General features: G+C 47.9%; 2 protein-coding genes across 10 annotated transcripts in view; one reads left to right on the forward strand and one right to left on the reverse strand.

The window, feature by feature from the left end:
- Fer1l5 (fer-1-like family member 5) overlaps window positions 1-2862 on the forward strand; it is a 54686-nt gene extending 51824 nt beyond the window's left edge. For 4 of the 5 annotated variants that reach the window (XM_039084527.2, XM_017596789.3, XM_008767045.4 and 1 more), the window contains 8 exons: window positions 423-511; window positions 733-828; window positions 983-1124; window positions 1322-1421; window positions 1502-1692; window positions 1855-1964; window positions 2216-2363; window positions 2474-2862. In XM_039084527.2, coding sequence (XP_038940455.1) covers window positions 423-511; window positions 733-828; window positions 983-1124; window positions 1322-1421; window positions 1502-1692; window positions 1855-1964; window positions 2216-2363; window positions 2474-2659 — 1062 coding nt within the window. In that variant the 3' untranslated portion in view covers window positions 2660-2862. Of the gene's footprint in view, window positions 1-422; window positions 512-732; window positions 829-982; window positions 1125-1321; window positions 1422-1501; window positions 1693-1854; window positions 1965-2215; window positions 2364-2473 lie in introns of those variants that run through there. The other variant, XR_005489102.2, reaches the window with a different exon arrangement.
- A 1112-nt stretch (window positions 2863-3974) lies between these two features.
- Window positions 3975-27530, reverse strand: Lman2l (lectin, mannose-binding 2-like). 5 transcript variants are annotated; one of them, XM_063266892.1, is made up of 9 exons: window positions 27293-27530; window positions 25801-25919; window positions 22403-22520; window positions 21565-21647; window positions 10224-10256; window positions 9086-9247; window positions 8892-9006; window positions 5577-5696; window positions 3975-5255 (listed from the first exon to the last, which is right to left on the reverse strand). In XM_063266892.1, the coding sequence occupies exons 1-9, from the start codon at window positions 27480-27482 to the stop codon at window positions 5113-5115; spliced, it is 1083 nt and encodes a 360-aa protein (XP_063122962.1). In that variant the 5' UTR covers window positions 27483-27530; the 3' UTR covers window positions 3975-5112. The 5 variants fall into 5 exon arrangements, 4 of the variants coding, with proteins under 4 accessions (XP_063122962.1, NP_001389005.1, XP_038940460.1 ...); XR_010054583.1 differs by having other exon boundaries at window positions 5226-5255; window positions 8830-9006; NM_001402076.1 differs by lacking the exon at window positions 10224-10256 and having other exon boundaries at window positions 27293-27504.
- Between the last annotated feature and the right edge of the window lie 101 nt (window positions 27531-27631).

The following is a 27631-nucleotide window of genomic DNA, read 5'->3' on the forward strand; positions in this document are numbered from 1 at the left end:
TATTGTCTATCCATCTGTCTGTCTCTCTCAACTCTACTTTGTGGCTGACTTAGTATCCTTAGGTTGTGGCCTTCCGATCTAGTCTCCTCTACTTAGGGCTTCCATGCTGTGAGTAACGAGGCCCAGCCCCAGCACGGATCCTACCAACCGTCTAGCATGACCTCCTCCCCTACTACCCAGCCATAGTGAGAGCTCAATGCCAATTGGTGCTCTCCAAGCCAAATCCTTCACCCTTACTCACTTGCCTTCCCAGCCAAAACCTAAAGGAACAGGCAGGTAGTCACTGTCACCTCCCAGGAGGTGATACTTGTCACTTGTCATCTCTAAGCCCTGTCCCTGGGTGGTGGATCAGTCCATGTGCCACACTATTCAAGTCCAAAGAGACCAGCAATCCCCGACCAGCAAATCCATTCTGACTCTAGGGAAAAATACAAATGTGGGTGGATATCTTCCCCAAGATGCTGGGGCCTCCTGGGCCAGAAGTCAACATCAGCCCCAGGAAGCCTAAACGGTGAGTATGCTAACACTCAGTTCCTGAGCATGGGGCTCCAGCTCAGCCCCCAGGGTGCGGGGTGCCTCTGCCCACAAGCCCGTGCAACAGGAATTCCCAATCGAGTTTAGAAGGAGCTTCACTGCCCAAGTCCAGGACCCGTGCGCAGCTCCTCCCTTAGCGAGGCTGTTTGTGGCTGTGGGGCTGGTCCTCATCCCAGCCTCAGAACACAGTGGCTGCAGGTACCAACTGCGTTGTATCATCTGGAGCACGGCTGAAGTGGACCTGGTCCGAGAGACTTTCAGTAGAGACAAAATGAGTGATATCTACGTGAAAGGGTAAGGCAGGCGGGGAGGAGGTCTCCAGAGGGCCTCCTAGTTCCCTGGTTCTGTTACCCTGCTGGAGCTCCCAAGGGGAACACCTCTGCCACCACCTGTGTCTAGGGGATGGGGACCACACACAGGAGCCCAGGTGAAAGGACTCTGTCCCCAGGTGGCTCTTTGGGCTAGAGAAGGATGCTCAGAAGACAGATGTCCACTATCACTCCTTGACTGGGGAGGCCATCTTCAATTGGAGGTTCATCTTTAACATGGACTATCTGATGACGGAGCGGGTATGCGTCCAAAGCCAGAAGGTAAGGAAAGGGTGCCGAGGGGAAAGAGTCCGAGGCCCCAAGAGATCTCTCCCTCCTTTCAGAGACCTGCAGGCTGTTATAGGATGTGTCCTCAGGCAGAACCCCTCTTCCTTGATAGTCTGTCACTAGTGGACCAGTGGGTATCTGAGGGAAATGTCCAAGAGGCAGGCCTCTAACAGCCTTCTGCTGTCCTTCAGGACTACATATGGAGCCTGGATCCCACATCAGTGAAGTTTCCGGCTCGACTTATCATCCAGATATGGGACAATGACTTCTTTTACCCAGATGACTTCTTAGGTGAGGTTCAGATGTAAGGAACTTTTGTAACAAGGGATAAGGAACTCCTTTTGCTGACAACAATCTTTCTCTGGGCTCAGGGGTCTTGGAGATGGATTTATCAGACATGCCCCTTCCGGCTAAGAACAGCAGGCAATGCTCCCTCAAGATGATGGAGACGGAATCCAAATGGCCCTTCACCCCACAGAAGCATATCTCTCTCTTTAAGAAGACCAATGTAACTGGATGGTGGCCTTGTCAGGTCCACGAAGATGACAAGTGGCGTTTGTCGGTAGGGGATGGGGAACAGGTTTGGTGAATAGGATCTCTCCAGCAAAGTCCTGGGGGCTGTAGCCAAACCTCTTCTCCTTTGTGGAGGTAGGAAGTGGTCCTGAAATGACCTTGCCCTACTGTCTGATATAATAGCCCCTGCTCCATCCTTTGGTGGTCCTAGGGTAAAATCAAGATGACCCTTGAGATGCTGTCAGAGAAGGAAGCTCTAATCAGGCCAGCCGGGCAAGGCCAGTCCGAACCCAACCAGTTCCCTACACTTCATGCTCCTGAGTAAGGGCCCTGGAGGGTGGAGGCACAAGCCCAGATTTTTCCTCCTTGGTATAGGGTGGTAGCTAGTGGGCCTCCATGTGGAAAGGGACAGCTACTTCCTCCTCCATGGTTAAGTTGACATCAGAAATAAGACTTAAGGTTGAGTGTAAGGGGCTCCCCCATCAGTTAAAAAAGGGAAGCCCTTTGCTCTCGATCACTTGACCTGAAGATTGCTCTTGCCCTCCATTCCCGGCATCTACTGTCACGGGCAGGCGAAATGACTCCTTTTTACTGTGGTACCGGTCACCTATTAAAAACTTCTGCTATGCTGTCTGCAAACGCTACCGCTCCAAAATCATTTGCTTGGTGGTGATCCTGGTTATAGGGTTTATATTGTTCAAATTCGTCTATTCAGCTCCGGTGAGTGCCAACCCGTGGGGAAGGGACAAAGGTGGGGGCCACTCTGGCATTAGTTCTCAGAGCACACTGAAGTTGCTACTTTAGGCTACTCTGGTGTCTCTTTTCTCTAGAACTATTTAACCATGAACTGGATCAAACCTAAACTTCGGCTGTATCCGCCCATTAAAATAGTCAACGTCATCGGTTCGGTGAATACCAGCAGCCTCAACTCGTCCTTGTTTACCATGGAAGGCTCAAAGCTGAAGCCTTTAAAAGACCATGGGCCAACATTGGTCAAGTACCCAGGAATCACGTAAGAGATGTCTTCCCAGAGATTCCAGCTCCTTCCTCTCACCAGCCAAGCACCAAGCACCCTGTGTCTTGGGTTTCCAGGCAGATCCTTGTTTGAGTTTTGTAGGAAATGCCCGAGGGGCTGTGCACACTGACGCACATGTTTAGAGACCACTTCTGACAAGAGCAAAGCTATAATTTTCTACTGAAATAAATGTTTTTTCCAACAGAGCCACCTTAAGACTTGGGGGTTGGGATCGAAGACAATGTGAAAGGCTGAAAATGGCATCACTTTGAGAGTTGGGGAGCAACATTGCATTTAATCACCCTATCTAGTGTGAGGTAGGAGAAGGGTAACTGTGTACCATACACGGAGGTCATGGCTTCTACCTAAGTTTGAGTGCACAGGAGCCACACCACCTCCAGTACACACTCTGGGGCTACAATACCCAGAAAGACAGCCTCTTTCATCATGGAAAACATTTGCTTCTGTAACAAAAACCAAGAGCTGGGCAGGATGCTGATTGGGGTAGGTTTTGTTTTTAATTTGTTTGGTTTTTTGTTTTTAATTTTTCAAGTCAGGGTCTCTCTGTGTCATTCTGTCTATCCTGGAACTTGCTCCATAGACTAGGCTGGCCTCAAACTCAGAGACCCACTGGCCTTTGCCTCTAAGTGCTGGGATTAAGGGTGTGTGCCACCACCACCTAGCATGGGCGGTTTTCTTCTACACGTTTCTCAAAGGGGAAAAGTTTAGTTCCCAGGCAATGCGGGAACTGTAGAGCCTATCTTCCGGCCTTCTTCCAAAGCATCAAGGCGCTTACGAGCAGTAGTCACACTAACCTGACTCACTCTCTCTTTTCCTGTGAGCAAATCCTTTCAGTCCCATGGCTGAGAGTCCTCTCAACAGGCCACCCAGGTCCTCTACTACAGGATTCACCCAAGCTCCCTTTGAGCTCAAAACAGACAAAAACTGCAATTACCTTTCAGTACTCTGATACTAGGGCCAACCTCTCTGTCCCAGTTGTCCCTGGCTTCCCCTTGCTATTCTGCTACTGGGGGCTGGTGTGAGGCTTTCTGCACCCCATCTATTTTTCTCCTGCATAAAGACAACACAGACTATCCTGATTAATTAAGACGGGGCTGAGAAAATGAACTCTCCCCTGCAACCAAATGACCCCTCCTCCTAGTCTATGGATGGATAGGGTGAGGGATGGGGTGAGGGTTTCCCCAACCATCCAGCGGGGACAGGATAAGAGGTGACACACCTGGGGCTCAGGAGAAAGGCTGGAACCTCCCAACCAAGCCCACCCTACAAGAAGGCCACTGAGCCAGAACTCATGATTGGTTCCATCGGCTACTTTATGAAGACTTTTCCTCAGGCTACAGAGAACTGTGTCAGGCCCTCCATGGAGACTAGCCTGTAACCAATTTAACCACAGGGCGGATAGGTGAGCAGCATGTGACACTCGTAGAATAAGGCAGTGTAGTAGGTGACACACAAGGCCACTCAAGCTGTGCTGCTGCTCGATGACCAGAGCTTTTCCAGGCACAGAGGATGAAGGGCTTTCGCTCTCAGAGATTTGTAACGTGAGATCACCAACTGTTTCTTCTCATTGAGAGGCCAAATGTCTCAGGGGTGTGTCCAAGTCCAGGGAATAAGAAGAAAGCTGCATTTCACTTCCAACATTCAAAGCAGGATCCCAAGAATCAGGACAAACACAAAGCATGCGACTAAGCAGGGTCCAGCAAGTCGAGAAACTCCACATGGTCAGATGCAGCCAATAGCTCTGAGGCACGCCTGGACCGGGATGATTTCACAGTTAACCTCACATCTGTGAATTGTCCACGCATCTCTCGATTTGTAACAACGTTTAGCCAAACCATCCAAAGGCCTGAAGGGCTGGCAAGGAAGCTGAAGACCCAGCAACATTCAGAAACAAGGTCCACCCAGCAGAGAAGAGGCTGAAGCAATGAGCTATTGCAGGAAACACAGGGCTGCCTGATGTAAGCAGCAGGCTGCTTCCCTAGCTGAGGATGTAGATAAAGAGGATGGTGAGTGGAGGGAGACAGGCAGGTGCGGGAGAGTCTCCATCCAGGTTGCCAAGGAGTTCCTGAAGTAGAAAGAGGTGTGAGCAAACGCAAAATCTAGTAAGCGAGTTTCCAGAGGGTATAAGTTCTGGTTTTCTACTTGGTAATTTTAAAATGCAGTGGGAGGCCTGCTGTATCCAGTCTGCGCCTGGGCTGCCGGCCTCATTCTGTAGTGTAGGCATCACAATAGATAGTGCTCCATCCATGTCTCTTCACCCCTAAGTGGAAGGACTCCAAGGAAAGGCACACCACAGCTGCTTGGCCCCGAGGGTGGTAGCCTGGGCCAGTGAGATGTCCCCGTGTACGACCATGAGGATGCAGGGTCCCTGAACAACAGGCTGTGTGCTCACACCCACACCTCATGGCTGTGGAGGGGCTGACAGCAGTGGGCTCAGTAGAAGCGTTTCCGGCTGTGGTCCTGCCATTTGTTGTAGAGTATGATCCCAATGACAATGGCGAATACGGAAAACACCAAGGAGAAAAATACAATAAGGAAGAGAGCCAGCCCACTCAGGGGCGTTGGTGGTTCTGTCACTGAGGAAGTAAAAACAACAACAGTAAGGAATGCGGAGCCCACCCTACAGTGGGCCAACAGTCCCTAATTTCTGATGTCCACTTCTGAGGACCCAGACCCCTGACCTCCCTCTTTCCAGGTGGCTCAACTTAAAAATGGAGCAGCAGCCCACCTACTGCTGCCTTGCCTGTAAGAGAACAGATGGGAGGCAGTGCAGGCATTCCTTGTGCCTCACAGGAGCACAGAAGGACTGACAGCTGCAGGTGCCAGTTGTCCCAGACTCTACAGACACTGCAACCTCCTCCCCGAGCACAGGCCACTTCCCAGAATCCCACACTCACTCTCCGGCAGCTTCAGATTGTCCACTGAGGGCAGGAACACGTCTCGATGTAGCTTTTCTTCTTCTGGGGTCCTTACTCCAGTCAGCTCAAACAACTTCAGGGAAATGACATCATGGTTATCTAAAGGAGAACAAAGGGTTACTCCCTTGCCCTCAACAAGAGGGCTTCTGCAGCTCTATCTTGCGTCAAGGCTCTGATATAAGCCTCTCTACCCCATGACAGCAGTGGAAGAAGACCTCTCAGGAAAGTATGGAAACTAACAGAAGGGAGGTGGAACCAAGGCATGGTAATGGGGGCACAAATACAGCAAGCATGTTTTCTCTCATAAGCAGAATGTAGATTTAAATACACAAGTGCAAGGGAGGGACAACCTGGGGGAGGGAAGATCTGCAGGAGGAGCAAGAAGACAGGGTACAGGGGAAGTGAGGATTAGCTAAGGAAATTACATAGTCAATCAAAGTGTCCTGTGAGACCCTCTGATGGTGTATGCCTGCACTTAATTAAAAAAGAAAAAAGCCAAGTGTAGTGGCACAAGCCTGTACTTCTAGCACTGCAAGGCAGAGACAGGAGGACTGGTGCAAACTCAAGGCACTTGGACAACACAGACGCAGGTGAGCCAGGGCAATACACTAAACTCAACAGCATCAACAGCAAAACCCAAACTTCTTTAAAAGTTAAAGCTTCATAATTTCCTTATCTAAAAGAATAAAGAATTGGAGATAGTCTATGTATTCTACTGGTAACTATGCATTGCTTATAGAATTAATTAAAGATAATACTAAAAATAATTAGGGCTAGGGTGATAGATGGTCAGTGGTTAAGAGTGTTTGCTGAGGGCCAGAGTTCAGTTCCCAGCACATATCCCATGACTCCCATCCCATGTAGCTCAAGCTCCAGGGGACCTGGCATCCTCTTCTGGCCTATGCAGGCACCTGCATACACATGTACACACGCGTCTCCTTGTCTGGTTGGTTTTATGAGACAGGCTCTCAGTAGGTAGCATGGGCTGCTGGCCTCAAGCCTGTGACTTTCTAGTCTCGATCTTGTTAATGCTAGGATTATAGGTGTGAGCCCCTGTGCCTAACTCCTCTTTTTTTTTTTTTTTTTTTTTTTGGAGCTGGGGACCGAACCCAGGGCCTTGCGCTTGCTAGGCAAGCGCTCTACTAACTCCTCTTTTTTAAAGTTTTTGTTCTTGTTGGGTTTGGGCTTTTTAAAATTTTGTTAGTTTGAGACAGGGTCTTTTTATGTAGCCCGTGTTGTTCTAGAACTTAGAGATTCACCACTCCTGTCTGCTGAAAGCTGAGACTAAATGGCCTTCAGGCTGTTCCGATCTCTAGGCTTGTAAGGTTTCCTGCTGCAGAAGTAGTGTCAGCTCACTCTTTTTTTTTTTTTTTTTTTTTTTTTTTTGGTTCTTTTTTTCCGGAGCTGGGGACCGAACCCAGGGCCTTGCGCTTCCTAGGCAAGCGCTCTACCACTGAGCTAAATCCCCAACCCAAGTGTCAGCTCACTCTTGATGAAGCTCTGCTCCCTTCAGTGGGGACTGACTTACTTCCTTTGAGGACAGCAGTTGCCAGAGGCCAATTTTTGAGTGTGTTTGTTATCAGAGCATATCCACAGCTCCTTGGTCTGACACAATCTTCAACCTTTGTCTAGAAAATGTTTGTGCTGTTGGAACTAAGTTTAAACTACAGGACAGGATAAAAAGCCAGGGTAGGCCAGGCACAGTATCATGCACGTAATCTCAGCACATGGGAGGCCAAGACAGAAAGAACCAGAGGTTCGAGGCTAGCCTGGACTACACAGCAAGTTCTAGGCCAGCCTGGGCTGCATAGACCCTATCACAATACAAAGTAAAACAAAGAAACAAATAAAATATCAAAGAAGGGCTGGAGAGATGGCTCAGCAGTTAAGAGCACCCGACTGCTCTTCCAGAGGTCATGAGTTCAATTCCCAGCAACCACATGGTGGCTCACAACCATCTGTAAAGAGATCTGATGCCCTCTTCTGGTGTATCTTAAGACAGCTACAGTGTACTTATATATAATAAATAAAATAAATCTTTAAAAAAAAAATATCAAAGAAGCTATGCAGAAAACTGACCTTCCCTTTATTTCCTTTCTTTTTTGAGACGGTGTCACTCTGTAGCTCAGACTGTCCTGACTGTTAGGCTCCTCTTTCTTTTCTTCCTTCCTTTAGGCAGGTCTATATAGCCCTGGCTGTCCTAGAACCCATTATGTTGACCATGCTGGCCTCAAACTCGGAGACCCCCCTACCTTGGCCTCCTCCTCCTCCTTTCTCTTGCCTTTCTGTTCTTCTTTCTTTCAGAACTAATGTTCTACAGTGTAGACATCAGAGCCTGGATCAGATGAGAGCTAGCTGAGCTTTCTCAAGGAGTTCTTGAATTAAAAAACACACACACACACACACACACACAAAACCCAAACAAACAAACCAGACAATGCGGGGTGTGGTGGTGCGTGGCTATAATTCCAGCACATATAAGGTTGAGGCAGGCTACATCACTAGCTCAGGGCATGGGTACAAAGCAAGACTGTCTCAAAACTAAAATAACTAAAATGTGAATAAACCAACAAACAAAAAGCCAACATTAATGACCACAACAAAACTAGACTTCTACAGGTTAGAAGTTTATAAATTTTTAAAAATTGGCTGCCTAGGCCAAAACTAAGTGTGGTGCTGTATGTCAGCCACAGAAGTAAGGAGCTGCAGTGCTGGTGAACTCGGCCCAGCCAGAGGAGGACGAAGACAGTGCACTGTGCATAGGGGGAAGCAGACACCACAGGTCAGAACAGAGCCAGGGCAAGGCTCTCTCCAGCGTGGACCAGTGCAGATGGCACAGTAGACATTTATAGTACCAAGAGCAGCATTATAGTACCAGGAGGAGGCAGATGGCTAGCAGACTTGTACACAAACTTCATTCAAACATCTGAACAGAGAGAGAGAGAGGGAGAGGGTTCGGGGTTGGGGTTGGGGTTGGTTAAGAGGGGGTGACAGAGTCAGGGAGCAGCTTCAAGAAGGGAAGCTAGGCACAGCAGCCAGAGCCGGGAGAGGGGCACAGGCCGGAGAGCTGGGCAGACAGGCGCGCACACTGCTGGAGGGCAGCTCAGGATACAGCTGTCCCAAAGGAGCCTGGGTGGAACTTTGACAGATTCAACAGAAGTGTGCAGCATTCCTAAACCATCTGAGTGGCTTCCCACAGCTCTCTATCTAGCTGTCCTCTGAAGGGCCTCACCAAGTCTGGGGTCCTGACAAAAGGGGTCAACTGAGGCTCAGGAAGAAAGAGCAGTGCAGTACCAGAGAGATCCCCAGTGATGGAGGATGTGCCGAAGTAATAGCCCCGGGGGAGCCGCACCCCAGGCATCTCGATGCAGTCCCTCCACTCATGTCGGCCATCGATGTCCATCATTATCTGAAGCAGAGCAGAGACCAGGGTCAGCCACCGGAGCAGAGGCAGGACACACCACCAGCTGCTCCAAGACGGGACTCACCGTCAGATGCCTCTTGACATAGCGAATCACAAGGAAGGTGTCATAACGGATATTTCGGACAATGGCTGTGCAGCCCCCCAGCTCCGTGGGCCGCCCGTCCCGCTCATGATCATAGCTGAGGGAGCCGTTGTTCACCATGGCTGAGATGTAGGGGAATACCCGCTGGAACACAGGGAGCAGAGAGCAGACAGGAAGAAGACTCAGCACTGCCTGCACTACTGAACCCCCTGCCTCATCTTAAGCAGCCCACCCCCAACAGGACCCACATACAGATGATCATGCACAGGGCGCATGGACTCAGGGAGCACGGACTCCACACTTGATGTTAGTCCACACTCTCCAGACCAGGGTAGACCTGAAGTGGCCCTGCAGGATGCTGGGGTCCACTCTACTCCCAGCGATCACTGTTTGGTACTGCAAAGCAAGTCTCTTCCACATGGATAGCTACTTTTCTCCCCAGCTGCTGCTTGAAAAAAAGGAAAATCATCGCCCAGGTCTCCACTTCAGCCCTAGCCCTCTGCCCAAGTGAAGTGTTTGGCACACAGCAGGCATTCTCAAAAATACGTTTGAGTGGTCAGGGAATCTTTCTAGTCTGGATAGCTCCTTTCTGACCCTAAAATCCTGCCAGTATTTGATGTTAACTGATTCCAGAAAGCACTGCTAGGACAGGCTCTGGGGGGCTTCTCTAGCCACAGCCACTGTTCTTAGTCAAGACGTCCAGCATCCGCACATAACCTCCCCCAAAGATACCAACAGTGAGAGGGCAATGTTTCACATGTAGGAAAACTTAAAAATGTCCATGTTACCTACTTGGGTTCCCACTACTTAAGAGATGCCTTCTCTCCACAGAGCGGTGTAAGCAATTCCTCCTCTAAACTGGTGAGCTAACCATTCCAGAATGATCCCAGTGCAAGTCAATGCAGAGAGGTTGAGTGATGAAGGGGGAAGGGAAGATGAGGCATGCGCTTCTTGGACAAGCTCCACACTGTTCCAGACAGTCAACATGCAAGGTAGAAATGCAGTCAAGACCAAATACTCAGAACTCCTGAGACAACAGCCACATGGACTCTGAGCAGCCAGAAACGTCAGCTGGATGGTGAAAATCAGGGGTGAGCACAGTGAGTCAAGAGCCCAGTACCTGAACTCCTGGGGAATAGCGCCTCTTCTGGGCCTGAGTGGGTCCAGCAGGTTAGTACAAAACAAGATAGGACACAGAACACAGAACACAGGAGACCCAGTCAGAAAGAGACAGCCTTGGGAGAGCTATGACCCTGCTGTGGTAGACGAATTAGCAGCCAAAATCCTCACACAGAATTTCAGGGTCCACAAAGGGCTCCCAGCAAACTCTTGAAGCTCTCACTATATATACAAAGTACCTGCCCAGGTGCCTGCACACTGCTGTGAGGCTGTCCGGCTACCTGATATCAGACTCTCAAGGAGCATACTACAAAGACCTCTCTACTGCATGGAGGGAGGGACCTGGGGCTTTCAGCAGCTTTGTGAAACAAAACATCTTGCATTACCCGAACACAACTGGGTTATGTCTCCCAGACCACTGTATGCCTACAGCACAGAGGGGAAAGAGAAACCAAACAAAACCAGAAAAAAAGTCAACTCTTCCAAATTTGAGATGTCTTGTTGTACTGGCTGGTTTTGTGTGTCAACTTGACACAAGCTGGAGTTATCACAGAAAAGGCGCCTCAGTTGTGGAAATGCCTTCACGAGACCCAGCTGTAAGGCACTTTCTCAACTACTGGACAAGGTGGGAGGACCCAGTTCATTGTTGGTGGTGCCGTCCCTGGGCTGGTGGTCTTGGGTTCTAAAAGAAAGCTGAGCAAGCCAGGGGAAGCAATCCAGTAAGAAACTTCCCTCCATGGCCTCTGCATCAGCTCCTGCTTCCTGACCTGCTTGAGTTCCAGTCCTGACTTCCTTTGGTGATGAACAGCAGTGTGGAAGTGTAAGCTGAATAACCCTTTCCTCCCCAACTTGCTTCTTGGTCATGATGTTTGTGCAGGAATAGAAAACCTGACTAAGACAAATTGGTACCAACATAGTGGGGTATTCCTATGACAACCTGACCATGTTTTGGGGCGGACTGTGGAAGGACTTTGGAACTTTGAGCTAGAAGAGCTATTGGGATGTTAAGAGCTTCTGTAGGAGCTTCGAAGATAATGTTGAGAACAGTGCAGAAGATGGAGGCCTGGCTTGTGAAATTTCAGAGGGAAGATTAAAGACTCTTATCAGGGCCATGTTGTTTTGATTGTGAAGATTCTGTGGTTTTGGTTAGCTGGGGAAGAAGAATCAGTGATTAACAAGATACCAGAACTACTAAAGCAAACCTTTGAGTTACCGTGACTATTGATGCTGGTCAGCTGGAGCTAAGAAATTAGTGGTAATTAAGAAGAGACCAGCATCACTGAGGTGAAATCATCTGGAAAGTGCTTTCTCAGAGCACAAAGAGGCTGTGTTCCAGAGATAGCCAAGGTTGTGCCTCGTGCTGTGGCTTGGTAATGTGTGAGAGTCACCCAGGTGGTACTGGTTTTGAAGGGGTCATGAAGAGCAGCTGAGGCTGGGCACTGTGAGAGGCCATGGAAGGCCACTGGTGAAGGTGCAGCCTCAGTTGCAGTTGATGGCCCAGGACTGAAGGGATCATGCAGAGGACTTGAGGCCTGGCACCATGAAGAGAGCCTGTGAGAGGCTATATTGGTGAAGCCTAGTTGCAATGGAAGACAGCAGCATTTTGGAGACGCCAGTACCATGAGATGACCACCAAGAGCAGCAGCAGCAGTGGAGAACAGGCATCTGGAGCCTAGAAGACAAGGTGTGTGCTACAAAGGGCAGAGCTGGAGAAGTGACTCAAGGCCTTGGAGGAGCCTAGAAGATCGTAAGTGGATCCCAGACATTGAACAGTTAGTTTGATTTTGCTTTTGATTGTGACTCTGCCCTGATAATTTTCTCCCTTAAAGTAAGAAAGTATTTTAGTGGAGCCCACAGTTAAGAGACTTTGCATTGTAAAAAGACTTTGAACTTTAAAATATATTAGATATTTTAAAGGGATTGAAATTTTAATATGTAAAGACTATGGGACTTCTAAAGTTATTTAGATTTTGGGGATCAATAAGAAAGTAAGAGTTGAGGCTTAATAGTGATGTTTGTGTGTCAAGTTCACAAGGGGTCAATTGTACTGGCTGGTTTTGTGTGTCAACTTGACACAAGCTAGAGTTATCACAGAAAAGGAGCCTCAGTTGTAGACATACCCTTTATGAGACCCTGGGTTCTATAAGAAAGCAAGCTGAGCAAGCCAGGGGAAGCAAGCCAGTAAGTAACATCCCTCCATGGCCTCTACATCAGCTCCTGCTTCCTGACCTGCTTGAGTTCCAGTCCTGACTTTCTTTGGTGATGAACAGCAACAAGGAACTGTAAGCTGAATAACCCTTTGTCCCCAACTTGCTTCTTAGTCATGATGTTTGTGTGGAAATAGGAACCCTGACTAGGACACTTGTACTGCTCAGGTCTCAAGATACAGCTCTTGCCCAGAAGACAAAAACTCTACTGTACGAGACCATAAAATTAACTCTAATCCAAAGGGATCATTTGCCCTCTAATTGAGCCTCACGGACATACATCCCAAATAACTGTTGTCACTCTGACCTACAACAGGGAAAGTCTCCGTGGGAGCGCGGCAGCACAAGCTTAGAAAGTCACTGGCCAAGCTTGAGGCTCTTTAGCTTTGCCTCAGCAGATCTCCACAGCTCTCAGCCACCAGCCCTGAGAGAAGCCTCACATGCTCAGCTCAGCCCAGTTCATAGGAGTGTGGGGGAGGGGCTCCCAAAGCATGCACTCCTCTCCTCCTCAGTAAAGCCAACTATGCTAAGAGTCAGTACTGTTTGAAATGCTATGGTCCAGTGGGAAATATTCCACCAGCAATAACTGCTCTGGAAAAAAAGAGGCACTAGCAGCCGGTGAGAGAACTGTGCTCTGGGTGGGGCCCAGGTGGTCAGAAGGACGGATGTAAGAAAGAGACTGGTGGGAGGCAAGGCAGAGCATGTCAGGGCACGTCAGCCTCATGGACCAAGGTAGGGGAGCCCCTCCACCCCCCAGGAGCTTCCCAGCAGTTGTGAATCACCAGCATAACCTATGTGCTACAGGACCCCGAGGGCCATGTAGTCCATCAGTGGATGATTAAGCCACCATAAAGTTACTCTTATGCAACTGTCATTTAGAGCAAGGTAATTGCTAGCGTATTATTAGGTAATTCTCAGAAATGGGTTCTGAGAAAGCTTGTTACTTCAGTGAACAATTAAGGAAAGGAAGGGATTAAAAAGTGCCCTAGGGTCCTCTGATGACCCCTAGATTCGCCTTATTCATCACTTCCAATCACACGATTAACTTAGAATTTTAGAATGCTTAGGACAGCAATCCTTTGGCAAGGCTACCCAACTCTTCCTAAGGCTGGTGTGACAGCAAAAGTCAGGCAGGAAGCTGTGTCCAAGTTGCCCTGGAGGAGCCTTTCATCTGTGTACACATGAGGGTACTCCAGTCAGGGAATTTCGCAGCAGTCTAGAATGGGGCTGGGGTTCACTCTTGGTTTTGTTTCTCTGAGGCATTTGTGCAGCCCTGGCGTCATCAGACCGTGTATCCAAGGGTGACTGAATTCTCTACCTGCACTTCCGAGGTGCTAGGAATAGAACGCTGCCTTTGCCAAGTCCACAGCAGGCTAGGGATCAAACCTAGGGTTTCCTGCCTGCTATGGAAACACTGAGCTACATCCAGGAAGACTGTGACGCACGAAGTGACACTGAGCCCATGACTCCATCGCTTCCATCTGTAGCTTCAGCAGCTCACGCTATGGCAAGGCGGGCGTCTCATGCCTGATTTCAGAGTCCCCAAAATAAGGAATTCCCACCTATTGTCCAAGTGAATACTGACTATAGCACAGGAAAAGCTTCCAAACCTTGTACCACTGGAACCACTCATATTTTTTTTTTTAAAAGATGCTCTGAAGCATTTGCTCATTAACAAGATACTCAGGATTCTTCCTTGGACCCCTCCCACTCTCAGGACCACCCCACTCTCAGGACCCTCCCATTCTCAGGACCCTCCCACTCTCAGGACCCTCCCATTCTCAGGACCCTCCCACTCTCAGGATCCTCCTACTCTTTGGACCTTTCCCACTCTTGGGAGTTTCCTCACTTTTCTTAATAAGTCAACTTCTGCTTTAGAGAGAGATGGTAGGGGAGCTGGAGTGTAGCTTAGATGGTAGGATGCTTGCCTGGCATGCACAAGGCCTTGGGTTGGGTGCTCAACCCCACATAAAACTGAGCATGACTGCATATGCCACAGTCCACAGTCATCCTTGGTTACATAGAAAACTCTAGGCTAACTCCCTGTCTCCCCTAACATACCCCCAAAAAGATACTCATGAACTTTTGGTGTTGTGGATTCTAAGAGTGTACAGGTCCAAAGCACATAGGGTGGATGCCTAACAGAAAAGCGCATGGAGGGTCTGCCTCTGGAAGCTGAGGCTGGGTCCTAATCATCCCACACTACCACAGCTGCACACCTTCGCAATGTGTGACCTCTACGTCATATCCTTATTGGAATACGTGGAGATGCTGTGTAGAGGTTACAGGGTTAACCATGGGAAGAAGAGATGGGTGGACAACTTGGCACAGTGCCTGTCATTCAGGAGGAAGTCAACAAAACTACAGTCAATTAACAGTTGAATAAATGAATTTTTACATTAAATGTTGTTCAAAGCCAAACATGCATGATCTAGGGGAGTAATCTCCTTGGCTCACATAGACCAGGAAATTGTCTAGAAACATTTGGGAATTAATAGGCTCAGTCTCTTCCTCTTTTTAAAAAGTTGCACTTTAAATATGTTCAAATGCAATGAAAAGGTCATCTATGACACCGAGATACCAGAAGGTGAAGAAGTGTCTAACTTCCTAAAATAAAGCACACTTGAATATTCTTAGCAAACAGGGAAAGTCACTTCTCGGTTCAGAATCTTGGGTGGAAAGCCTGTAGTGCCAGATCTCCAAGTTCATCAACTGGCACAAGATAGCCACTCTTCCAGGGCAGTGCTTCCCAACCTAAGCCTGCTACGAACTGCCGAGCTGTGCTCCCAAAACTCTGCGATGGGAAGCACGGGGTGGGGAGAGGAGAGGAGAGACAAGAGAAGGCTACACAGCAGCTACTGTCAAGCTGGCTGCCAATCAATCTAGAAGGGTGAGTAACAGCGGTGGCGTTTAAGAGGTCATGTTTTCAGTCCTCTCAGTCCTGTGAGCCAGCAACACCATCTTCCTTACGGAATCACTTCATTTATTTACTTAGCAGGAAGAGGGCAGAGGACAACTGGAGGGAGCTGCTTCTTCTCTCCTTTCACCTTTTGGGTCCTGGAGGTCAAACTCACTTGGTGACAGGCACCTTTGAGCCAGTGTCCTCGTGGTAGGAGAGAACATTGGTATTCAGGAATGTACTTAAGGCATGAAACCAAGTGGCTGAGCTCCAGAGCCTTGTCTCAGTCGTAGTGTGTGTGACACTAGTAACCCATCATATTCTTGAAGGAAGTCTCAGCAAGTATGGTGGGTACCTATGACCCCAGGACTGCCACAGTTACAGACCAAGATACAAAGTAAGACCCCATCCATTTTAAAATCCTTAAAAAAAAAAAAGTCAGGTATGTAAACAGCATGCTTAGGAACTCTAAAGCACAAAGACATCTGACATCTGAGGATGGTTCCAGATTAAAGACTAAGAGTAGGCAGCGATATGGCTCAATGGGGAAAGGAGCTTGCTGCCAAGCCTGACAACTAGAGTTTGAGCCCTGGGACCCACAGGGTGGAAGGAGAGAACCAATTCTAACAACTGTCCTCTGATCTCTACACGTATGCACTCCGCCATACACAAAATAAATGAGAACACATGCTCTAATGGCTCAACAAATGTCCATGGGCCTTGGGTTTTCTTCTGCTAAAGGACTCAGAGGAGCACTAAGGACACCCGAGTGAGGCCTGAAGACTAGCAGCAGTGAACTCACCATTTATAACTCCTCTGTTTTGACCACTAAGCTGGGAACAGACCTTGCTTTTTTAGGAAAAACACACAGGTATTTGACTAAGGAGGCAACGTTTAACAATTACTCTTCACTAGCTGAGGAGAAGAAAATGCTCCCATGTGAGCAAGTGCGGTTATGCCAGGACATAAAGGACACAGGCTGGGGGCACAGTGACACACGACTATAATCCCAGCTACTCAAGAGGCTGAGGCAGGAAGAGCACCTAGGACCAGAAGTTTGATACCAGCCTGGGTAGTATCAGTAGATCAGTAACGGATTACCAATCTATAGATCTGAGACTTTTATCAGAATCTGAATCTGACATTCATGCTCTTAGGCTCCCAGTCTCGTAGTTATGTCTTTAGACAGTTGCTGAATGGGATGACATTTTCTTTGTAAAAAGAGGCCTATACACATTCGTCTTTTTTCCTGCTCCGTGGTAACAGAACAAATGGCTCCTCCACTAGGTGCTGCTAGGAGGGGGCCTCCTCCTGAGAAGTACACGTGAGCCCTCAGATAGGGGATGCAGTGCTTGCCACAGCCTCTGGCTGCACCTGTCCCTTTTGTAGGCCCTACAGGCCCTACAATGCTCTTCAGCTAGCCCTTCATGCAGGAACAGAAAGGACCCCAAGTACCTGAGCAGAAGTCATGCTCCTCAGAGCAGGCAATAATCAAAGCTGAGACACATGACTGTATGAGCGCCAAACCCATCAGTCTCCTGCTAGGTGACTCTGACCTCCTCTCTTGGCTCCTCAAAGGTTATGGGAAAACCAGGTCCCCAAATGATGCTTATACACTTGGGCATCATCATTATCTAAGAAACTTTTAAAAAAGGAGTCCCGTCTAAGTGTTACAACAAGAAAACTTAAGAAGTCAGAGTTCTTTGAACAAGATTTCCCTAGACGGTGGTAGAACACGCCTCAGAAGGCAGAGGCAGACGGATCTCTAAGTTAGAGGTCAACCTGGTCTACAGAGCAAATTCCAGGACAGCTAGGGCTACATGGAGAAACCCTGTCTCAGAGAGAGGGGAGGGGAGAGGGGAGAGGGGGGAGGGGGAGAGGGGAGGGGGGAGAAGAGAGAGGGGAGAGGGGAGAGGGGAGGAGAGGGGAAAGGGGAGACAGAGACAGAAAGAGACATAGGCCAGAAATAAAAATACCAAGTGAGATTAGTTTATCAAGAAAAGGACTAAGGGAACACAAAGTGTGCACATGTGTGTAGGTCTGTGGTGTTCATGTGTGTGGGTATGTTAGGGACTGAGCTCTCCACTTTCTGGACATGAGTTCTATCACTATTTCCTCAACTTGAAATGTGTTTTTTAAGAAATTAGAGTTCATTTTCTTCCAGTTAAAAGGAGGAAACCAATATATAAGGAGAGAGCCTGGACCACAACGTCCAGGCTCACCTGATCAAGGCAGACTGGGGAGCTGTTCCCCTCACTCTTGGCTGCCTCTCCCTCCCATGCGTGAAGATCAAATGTGTCACAGACAAAACGACGGCCTAGCCTGCAACAGCTTTGCTCTTCTGTGTGGTCATTCTGAAAGTTCCTTGCCACTAGACTCTGGCTTCAACTGAACAAAGACATCTGTACTACCAAGTTCCTCCAAGTGTTCACCAACATCTGGGTTCACAGGAAAAACATGGCCTTCAGTGGACGGGCTCCTAGGGCCAAAAGCCTATGGACTCATCTTTCAACCACGTCTAAATCAGCAGCAACAAAGAGATATCGTCCATGTACCACTTGATCCACCCAAAGTGGGTTCCGGTATGTGATAATTAAAGTGATTATCATAACATCAGAACATTTTTTTTTCTTTTCTTTTTCGGAGCTGGGGACCGAACCCAGGGCCTTGCACTTGCTAGGCAAGCGCTCTACCACTGAGCTAAATCCCCAACCCCAACATCAGAACATTTTTTTTTTTAAGATTTATTCATTTATTATATATAAGTACACTGTAGCTGTCTTCAGATACACCAGAAGAGGGCATCGGATCTCTTTACAGATGGTTATGAGCCACCATGTGGTTGCTGGGAATTGAACTCATGACCTCTGGAAGAGCAGTCGGGTGCTCTTAACCGCTGAGCCATCTCTCCAGCCCCCATCAGAACATTTTTAACCACTCCCTAACTCTGTGCTCACTGGCAGTTACCCTTCACCTCCCTATTTGAGAGTCCCAGCTCTGGACAACTCCTGTCTACCTTATCTCTATAGATCTGACCATATTTCATAGGTACAAGCTCACGAGATAAGCATGACTCTCTTATGACCCTCTGGGCACAATGTACAAGCCTTTCATACAAACTTTTATTTCCCTCGGCTACACATACACAAGTGGATTCACCGGATTAGAGAATCTCTTTAGCAGTCAGAAGAAATGCCTGCTTTCCAACTGTATCATTTTACATCCCCACAAGTATCAGTGGGTTCCAAATGACCGCCACATCTCTGAACTTGTGCTCTGTTGCTGTGAGGATTTCACTGTGGTCTCATCTGTGATTCTCTAAGTTAATGACGTAGAACATCGGTTCATGTTAATTGGCCATCCATTTATCTTCTTCACATAAACTCTACTCAGCCCACGTGCCTATTATTGTATTGGCTTGTCTTTTATTAACTTGTAGTTGGCCGTTCTTTATATAGCAAGCAATGGATTTCTACTAAGGTTTGGATAGATTTTCCTCCACTCTACAGGTGATCCTACTTTCTTGGTATGCCCAGTGTTGGGCTCTTGTGCACATGAGGCAAATACTCTTCTGAGAGACAACACCAGCCCTACTCCTGACAGTATGCTTTGAAGCACTTAGATTATTACTTTAAAAAATTAATTTTAGGGGTTGGGGATTTAGCTCAGTGGTTAGAGCACTTGCCTAGGAAGCACAAGGCCCTGGGTTCAGTCCCCAGCTCCGAAAAAAAGAACCAAAAAAAAAAAATTAATTTTAGAGCTGAGCATAGTGGTGCATGGGAGACAGAGGCAGGCAGATCTCTGAGTTAGAAGAAGACAGCCTAGTCTGCAAAGTGAGTTCCAGGATAGCCAGGGCTACACATAGAAACCCTGTCTTGAAAAACCAAAAAAGAAAAAGAGAAATGTAGGTATCTGCGTGGTCTTCCTGCATGCATGTCTGTGCACCACATGCATCCAACAGATGTCAGAAGAGGGCACAAGCTGCATAAGTAGTTATGGACAGTTGTGAGCCACCATGTGGGTACAGGAACTGAACCTGGGTCCTCTATAAGGCCTGGTGCTTTTAACTGCTGAGCCAGCTCTCCAGCCCCAGGTTCTTCCTTCTGGTGAAGTCCAGTTTCCCTGTGCTTCTTTTTGTCATTTCTGCTTTTGTTACCAAATCTAAGAAGCTGAAGTCCCAGAGGCAGAGATTCTAGAGCCAGCTCTGTGACCTGTGTGACCCCACTCAGCTCTGCAGACTTCCTTCTGCTCTTCAGTCTTACTCACAGGGCAAAGACGCTAACAGTTGAAACAAAGAGTTGCTACAAGTAAATAACAAACAATGCCCTGCACCCTTGTATGAGTAAGCAGAGTAAACCACACCATTGAGAAAGTACATCTGAGCTTATCCTCTGAGACGGCCCCAGTTGGTTGGGAGTGGACTAAACAGAAGCTCAAAGAACTTGAAATCACATATACGAAAATACCTAATGTCTCTTCTCTCTAGAAAGAAATCAATGGACAGGGAATGAGTGAATGGATTCTAGCACCAAAAGGGTAAGCTTCAGGACAGGGAGACCCTACAAAGGCTGTGGCCTTGAACAACACAGCTTCTCTAGTCTGTTCATTCACTGGGAAAGAGGAGTCACACTGTAAATGATCTAACAGCCCAACTAACAAGCACTCGGGCACACAGCCTCAGTGTGGCTAGTGTGCCTAAGAGGGATGCAAACAAACAGGAACACTGAAGCTCATGCAATGTGGGACACAGCGAGGCGTTGGCTGCCTTTCTCCTAGCCTCTGTATGAAGATCTGTACTTCCTATCTTCCCTGTCCCTTCCCAGAATGCCTTAGTACATGCCTTCCCTCTCCATGGACCACTGGCTCCTTATCCTTCAGACTTCAATTTAAATGCCTTGTCCTGGAGAAAGGCTCCATTACTGCTGCCCCACCAAGGACAGCCCACTGTGTCCTCTCAAAGGACCCCCAGAGTCTCCAGAAATCTTCACACTACAGAACACAGAGGTGATGCTGGTCTTGCCCCGGCATCTAGCAAGGGTCTGATGGGCCTAAAACAACAAGGAGCCAGAGGAAACAGAGACACAGTTCTAACTGATCCACAACAGAAGGTTACTCACCTAACCCAGGTCTCACTTTTCCAGCTCCTCTAAAAGTGACCTCGGGAGATTCTGACTGCCACATCTGAGTGTGGTACACACAGTAGTCACTGTCACATTTTGCATGTGTTTCTGATAAGTCTTTGTGGGGAGTGAGTGGTCTCCATCCCCAACCCAGCCCTGCCTTCTGAAGGGTACCCAGGACAGCTTGTCAGCAGCTTTCGACCACCTCAGGGCAGCGCCACAGGAAAGGAGGATACAGTCCTTGCCAGTAGAAGGCAGTACTGAAGAACCTCAGAGATAGTTAATGTCTCTGCACTGTCTAGACACTGGGCTCCATCAGGATGCTTAGATCTGAGGCAGGTACGGTGGCCCCATTCACAAGCCTAGGACTCAGAAGGCTGAGGACGAAGAGCTCAGGTAACTCCAGGCCAGCCTGGGCTACATAGTGAGGCCTTATTATTATAAATAAGTGTATCAGTTTCATCAACTTCTGTTACTCAACCCTTTCTTGTAAGAGATGGGAACTGCTGCTGGAGAAGATAAAGATGCTGGCAACGCAGGGCAAGTGGTAGGAGAGTCCACAGTGATGCTTCAAGTCTGGAGCACCCATCTTTCCCCTTGCTCTGGCCTCAACCCAGAAGCCAAGACAGCACCACTCAACCCCAGAGGCTGCCTTACAGCAATGCATGAGAAGCTGCTGGCACAACAGGAAAACACCCAGTGTGACCAACAGCTGTCCCTGAAGGAGAGCACCCAGTGTCCATAAGTAGTTATGGACAGTTGTGAGCCACCATGTGGGTACAGGAACTGAACCTGGGTCCTCTATAAGGCCTGGTGCTTTTAACTGCCGAGCCAGCTCTCCAGCCCCAGGTTCTTCCTTTTGGTGAAGCCCAGTTTCCCTGTGCTTCTTTTTGTCATTTCTGCTTTTGTTACCAAATCTAAGAAGCTAAAATCCCAGAGGCAGAGATTTTCTCTCTAGGAAAAGAAAAAGAAAAAAGAAAAAAGAAAACTGCCAAGAACATCATCCTCTGAAGGTCAATGGGAACCTCACTGTCTCTCACATTCCCTCCTGTACTCTGCTCCTAGGGGAAGGGCTATGGTCAGTAGACATGCCCTAGCTCTGACACTTGCCATTACCTCGTGCTGCTTCTCCTCATTGGGATAGGTGTCTACAAACACCCCCAGCCCCACAAATTTGTCCATGTTTCCAAACACAGGCCCTAGAGAGAGAGAACAGATGATGAACAATGACATACAGCCAAGAGCAGACAAAGGGAGAGGATCTTACACGGCAGAGCACAGGGTGATATTCAAACAGCTCCAGGTATTTCCTGAGATGAGTACACACACATGAAAGCACCCAGCAAGGGACCTACATCCGGGTCCATGAGCAGGTATGGAAGCTTGCTGCTAAGGCAGGAAAAGGGGAGGCTACTTTAACCTTGTTAGCACTCTACTCCAAACAGGTTGCTAAGGCTCCCCTATCTACAGAATCCTGCTTCACAAACACTTGGTGACAATTATGCCCCCAAGAGAGAACTGAATTCCCAAGTTCTACCTCTTGCAAGAGACCAGGTCAAATCAGGTTCAGCCTGCCATCTACTTGGAGCACCGGCTCCAACAGCAGCAAGGACAACAGAGAATTCTCTCTTGACTCGTGCTGAGATCTGTAAGTGCATATGTGCCCAGAAGAAACTAGCACACCAGCCTCCAGTGTTCCGGGAGAGTGCATTCAGCCAGCCAGTGGCCAGACTTCACAGGAAAACCCAGGAGGAATCAACAAGCAAGGACTCACCCAAGGATGAGCCAAGTTCAGACTGCTTAGGACTCAGACCCTACTCTACAATAGGTTAATATTCATTCACAGATACCACGGGAGAGGGAAAACTTGAAGGAAAGGCCTGTCTCAAAAAGAGGAGACAGGAATAAATAGGCCTGCTACACCCATGTGGGTGCAACCCAGGGTCCCTAATACCTGGCTGCATTCGGTCCTTTGTGTACCAGATTGCCAAGCCGTCTCCATGCAGATTCTTCTTCCCTTGGCCGTGGATCTTGAAGTGCACCTGCAGTTCCCAGTCTTTCAGGAAACATGGCTGATATGAGGAAGACAGGTGTAAGACAGGAACATCAACCAGAAGCCCATAAAACCCTCAGAAGTGGTCTAGACTTAGAAAGCGGCTTTGGTAACACACTCAAAGCTAAAATGAAATCTGAGACTTGGAAAGTACTCTGTCAAAAAACTAGAGGCAGGGTCACTCAACTGTTTAAGGGACTCTGTATAAGAGGCAGACAAACCACCCAATTATCTTCTCATCTTCCGGCAGAAACAGGAATCTGGAAAAGGCACATCAATTTGCTGTGATCCTTCATCTACCCGGAAGTACAACTGGATAAAGGTGATTGAACTAATACCTGTTTGCAACTTAAGGTTATTTTTCTGACAGAAAGACTCTAAAAAGTGGGGCTTCCAAGAAAAGTCAAAATCTCATTTGTTTAAAAAAATAAAAATAAAGAAAGCTAAGTCCTACACAGAGGTTTCCGGAGATAATTAGCAGATGTTATTGAAGAACTCTAATTAGCTAAAGCTGGAATTCAGCCAAGCTGAGGGGCAAGCCTGAGTTCCCAGGAGAACAGAAGAGTAGAGTAAGTTACGTCCCCCAACCTTTGTGCCATGGCTAGGAAGGATAAATGTGCCAGAGGCAAACACTAGCTTCTTCTGGGACAGCCTCTTGGGGCTGGGGATATTAGGAGAGAGGTGTCATTCAGACTTCTGAGTTTTGTAATTGTATGCCAAAATCTTATAAAAAGGGAGGTGATGAGAGGCTGGCTAAGTGTGTGACATAGTTGTAGTGTTTCCAGGAGAAACGGGGTGAGTAGTCTGGGGAGGCATCCAGTTAAACTCTGCTGTGAAGAAAGAAAGGAAGGGTTGGCTGGGCTCTGCCAAAGGCTTTCCAAATAGATTGTTCTGGGCCTTGAGCAACACACTGCTTCATCATGTTCAGTTTTTCGTTTTTAATTTCTGGGACATCAGCCAAAAGACCTGGTGTTAGGAGTAGAGAGTCACAGTGGAAAGGGGGTGGACGCTTTCTCACTTAGCAGGGAGCCCTGGTGTCTCCAACAGTCTGCTCTATTCTGTCTTTCCATGTTGAGTTATCTCGCTGCTGTTACATTTAGCTTTCAGGACAAGCTCAAAGCTGTCCTGTAGACGGCAGGTAGTACAATGGCCCTGCAAAAAGGGCAGGCCCAAGAAGCCCACACTAAGTCAACAGGTAGTTGCAGCTAATTCTTGACCATGGGTATCATCTATACGGTTTTGCTCCTGGTGATTTTTTTTTTTTTTTTTTGGCTCATGGTAATTTTTAAGAGTGGCTCTGAAATTTCACTGCATGTTTGAAATCCCAATAGCTAAATCAATAGTGGTGGCTCACACGTTTAATCTCAGCATTAGAGAGGCAGGGGCAGGTAGATCTCTGAGTTCAAAGCCAGCCTGGTCTCTACAGAGCACGTTCTAGGACAGCCATGGCTACACCGAGACAGCCTGTTGCAAAAAAAAACAAAAAGAAACAAAAGAGGAACAAAAAAGAAAGAAAAGAGAGTATGGTGAACAAACTGCTCCAAGAAAGAGAAAAAGAAAGAGAAAAGAAAAATAGGAAAGAAACCTAATGAGTAAGTTGTGCCCTATTCTAACTCAATCAGCATCCTGGAGTAGACCCCAGACATAACTCCAGTGGAAGCCAAATCTGAGAAGTGCTTGCTCAAACCATGCATCTTAAAACAGTTCCTTGGTTCATTCTGTTGAGAACATAGGTATCGGAGACTTTTTTTTTTTTTTTTTTTTTTTTTGAGCTGGGGACCGAACCCAGGGCTTTGCACTTGCTAGGCAAGCGCCCTACCGCTGAGCTAAATCCCCAACCCCGGTATCGGAGACTCTTATATTAAGGTATTAAGCCATGTATCATTCAATAACCCACAAGAGCCCTTCAGTAAAACCAGACGTGTATGTGTGTAAGAACAGCATGCATTTCCATACCCACTGTAGCAAACTGTAGTCTTTCATGCCCCATCTGGTTATACTCTGAGGACTCAGATTGGTAAGTTAAGCAGGTATTACAGGTGGAGATCTGCCCAGAGCTCTCCAAGCTGGACTTAGATCCATCAGTTATCTTCTCCCACGACCCACACTGAGCTCAGTACTACAGCCTAGGTTCCTTTACAACTCTTGGATAGAAAGAAATGAACAGGGAAGAGACACAGTCCCTTTTATGAGATCGGCTCAAAGCATCTACAGCTAATGAGAAAAACCACAGTAAAGTGTAAGATTTTCGCACCCTCATTCACAGGAGTCCAGGAGAAAAAAACACCAAGGATGGCAAAGTCATCCCTGACAGTGACCTGGTTGTGCACGGTCAGCAAGGACCGGGAACCTGACACCTGCAGTCACAGTGCAGCAGTGCCAGGTGCTCCTTCCTGCCATCATTCCTCGAGGAAGAGGAGGAAGCTAGAAAGGGTCCAGAGGACAAGCAAAATGACTGTCATGGCTCAAAGTGACTTTCATACGAAGCAGAAACAAACTCTTGACTAAAACAAGGGAAAGCCACTAGGATTATGGGTGGGACAAATGCACTTTGGAATCCTTTTTAATACTCACTTAAGTGTCTACCAGCAGTGTCTGTCCCACTATGTAGCCCAGGCTGCCACTGAGTTTCTGGGCTTAACTGATCCCCCTACCTTAGACCCCCAAGTAATTTGAACTACAGATGTATAGCACCATATCCAGAGTAGAGAGGTAAGGCAGAAGGATCATAGGTTTGAGGGTAGCCTGGGCTATTAAGTTCAAGAACAGCCTAGGTTACATGCTAAGAAATAAATATATAACAATAACAGCAAAAAGCCAAAAGTTTTCTGTCTAACAAAGTAATTAAGTAAGATTTAAGCTATTAAACTCCAAAGTGTGGTATTTCAGGGTAAGGAGAAAATGAATGATTTGTTCTAACTATAGGGCAATTGAGAAATATCTGATTTCTATATTATGAAGTTCACCGTTATCTGTAAAGACTTTTAGTTTCTTTTTAACGATTTATTTATTTTTAACTTTATATGCATTGGTGTTCTGCCTGCATGTATGTTGTGTGTGGGAGCTGAATGACCTGGAACTGGAGTTGCAGATAGTTGTGAGCCACCTTGTGGGTGCTGGGAATTGAACCCAGGTCTCCAGAAGAGCAGACAATGGTCTTAACTACTGAGTCACCTCTCCAGCCCTCTAAAGACTTTTAATATCTTTAGAAGATGGGACACTGGGAAAAGACAAAATAACGTCGAAGTTATTCTGGACTTTTTAGGACACTGAGGGTCCTAGCACAGGAAGCCTCTTACCACCCGGTTCCACAAGGCACCCTGTTTACTTTGCATATCTGGAGTGAGGCGGATATACTGCGTCATCACCATGGCGTTGCCCATCAGGTTCCACAGCGAAGAACTGCTTGTTCCCACACCTATGGGGAGAGAAATATCAGCTTATATTTACCATCAATTGGTTCACAAAGTCAGACTCCGCCCCCTAAAAAAAACAACAAAAAAACAAAACAAAACAAACAAACAAACAAAAAAACTGGAGCCATTATCTTTCCTCTAGTCTTCATGAATAAATGGTTTTTTTTTCTTTCTGTTTTTTTGTTGTTTGTTTGTTTTTTGTTTTTTGTTTTTTCCGGAGCTGGGGACCAAACCCAGGACCTTGCGCTTGCTAGGCAAGCGCTCTACCACTGAGCCAAATCCCCAACCCTTTTTTTTCTTTCTGAAATGGGGGTTGGGGGGTCTCAATATTCTGCCTCAGCCTCCTGAATTCCTGGAACCCCAGGTGCCTGCCGTCACACCAAACTTCCTTTAGCTAAGTCCTTCAGCTTTAGAAGATTCCAATGTACCCTTGGGCTGTCACAGTAACAATAGTTGAGACCTATATGTGTAGGTGAACTTTAGCAAGAATTTTGTCATTTATATCAAAAGAAAATGATCCTGAAAAGCCCATGAGCTTAATCATATTCTTTTAAAAACCAATCTTTCAAGTGTGAAGTCGATTGTCCCCAAGTCCCTTAGCCTAAGTATCTCCAGGGTGAAAAACTCATTTAACATCTAAGTATCAGCAGGGACCAACACTAAGGAGGTACTATGCACAACATGTGAAACAAGGACATCCTAATAACAGTGCATAGCTTTCTGCAGTTTGAATTCTTATTTCCTGCACCCCTATCCACAGCTCCCCGAGAAAAACAAACTTGTATTAAGCTACAGCTACACTAATTTCTCTTCTTTGTAGACAACTATGTCAATTTTCTGACACAGAGCTGTGCTTAGAGACCTAGAAATCCCTGAAGAGAGCAATGCTAACCAGCCTCTTTCATCATCAGGGCTCGCGGCCTGGGCAGGAGCAGGTGTTCTAACCAGCAAACAGACTTTTTTCCCCCACTCCTGTCTCAATCCGACCGAGTTCTACCAGGGTTCTTTCTCATGTTTTTATTTCCAGAGCAGCCACCGCTCCATCCCGGACACAGGCTCATCACTAATGGTCCTCAACCATCCCTCGTTTTTCTCAGTTCTCTCTCCCCATATTTCTGTCCAACTCCAAACACCCCTTCCTCCAAGCCTGACACTGGTGACATCTGAGAGCCCTACTCAGACCTACTAGAAACTTCTAGCGCTCGGAAAGGGGCGGAGGTGGGGGGCGGACCCCTGTCCTTGGGACCTGTGGCTCTTCAAAGGAGCGGAGATCCTCGGGGCGCCCCCTCCCACCCGGTGACTACGACCCCCGAACTCAATCCCGGCTAGGTCCCCAAGCCCTCCCTGCGCGACCACCTCACCCCGGGCGCCTCACCCTGGTAGGGCTTCGACAGCGAGTGCTCCCGTTTCAAGTATTCCACCGCTTGACCCGCCCTGACATGCAGCGGCCCCGGCCCAGACCCAGACCCCAACAGAAGGAGAAAGAGCAAAAGCCTGGCCCCGTCCCGAGCCCACGCGCGCCGCCGCCACCGCTGCCACCAGGAGGGTCTTGGAGCCGCCGCCATCTTTCCCACCGCCGGCCCTTCATCAAAAAGCCCGCCCCGTGGCCCAACCCATTGGCCTGCGGAACCACCGGCCCGACCTCCCATTGGTTCCTGGAGAGTCCCCGCCCCCGCAGGTGAGTATCCCACCGATTGGCTGGCTAGTAGCAGTT

This window comes from Rattus norvegicus, chromosome 9 (assembly GCF_036323735.1).
Source record: "Rattus norvegicus strain BN/NHsdMcwi chromosome 9, GRCr8, whole genome shotgun sequence".
NCBI lineage: Eukaryota > Metazoa > Chordata > Mammalia > Rodentia > Muridae > Rattus > Rattus norvegicus.

Coding starts and splice junctions, on each gene's coding strand:
- Lman2l (XM_063266892.1), bottom strand. CDS start 27,482: ATGGCGGCGGCTCCAAGACCCTCCTGGTGGCAGCGGTGGCGGCGGCGC. Junction 22,521..25,800: donor GTGCCTTGTGGAACCGGGTG/GTAAGAGGCTTC, acceptor TCCTCATATCAG/CCATGTTTCCTGAAAGACTG. Junction 9,248..10,223: donor GCTATTCCCCAGGAGTTCAG/GTACTGGGCTCT, acceptor CCTGTGTTCCAG/CGGGTATTCCCCTACATCTC.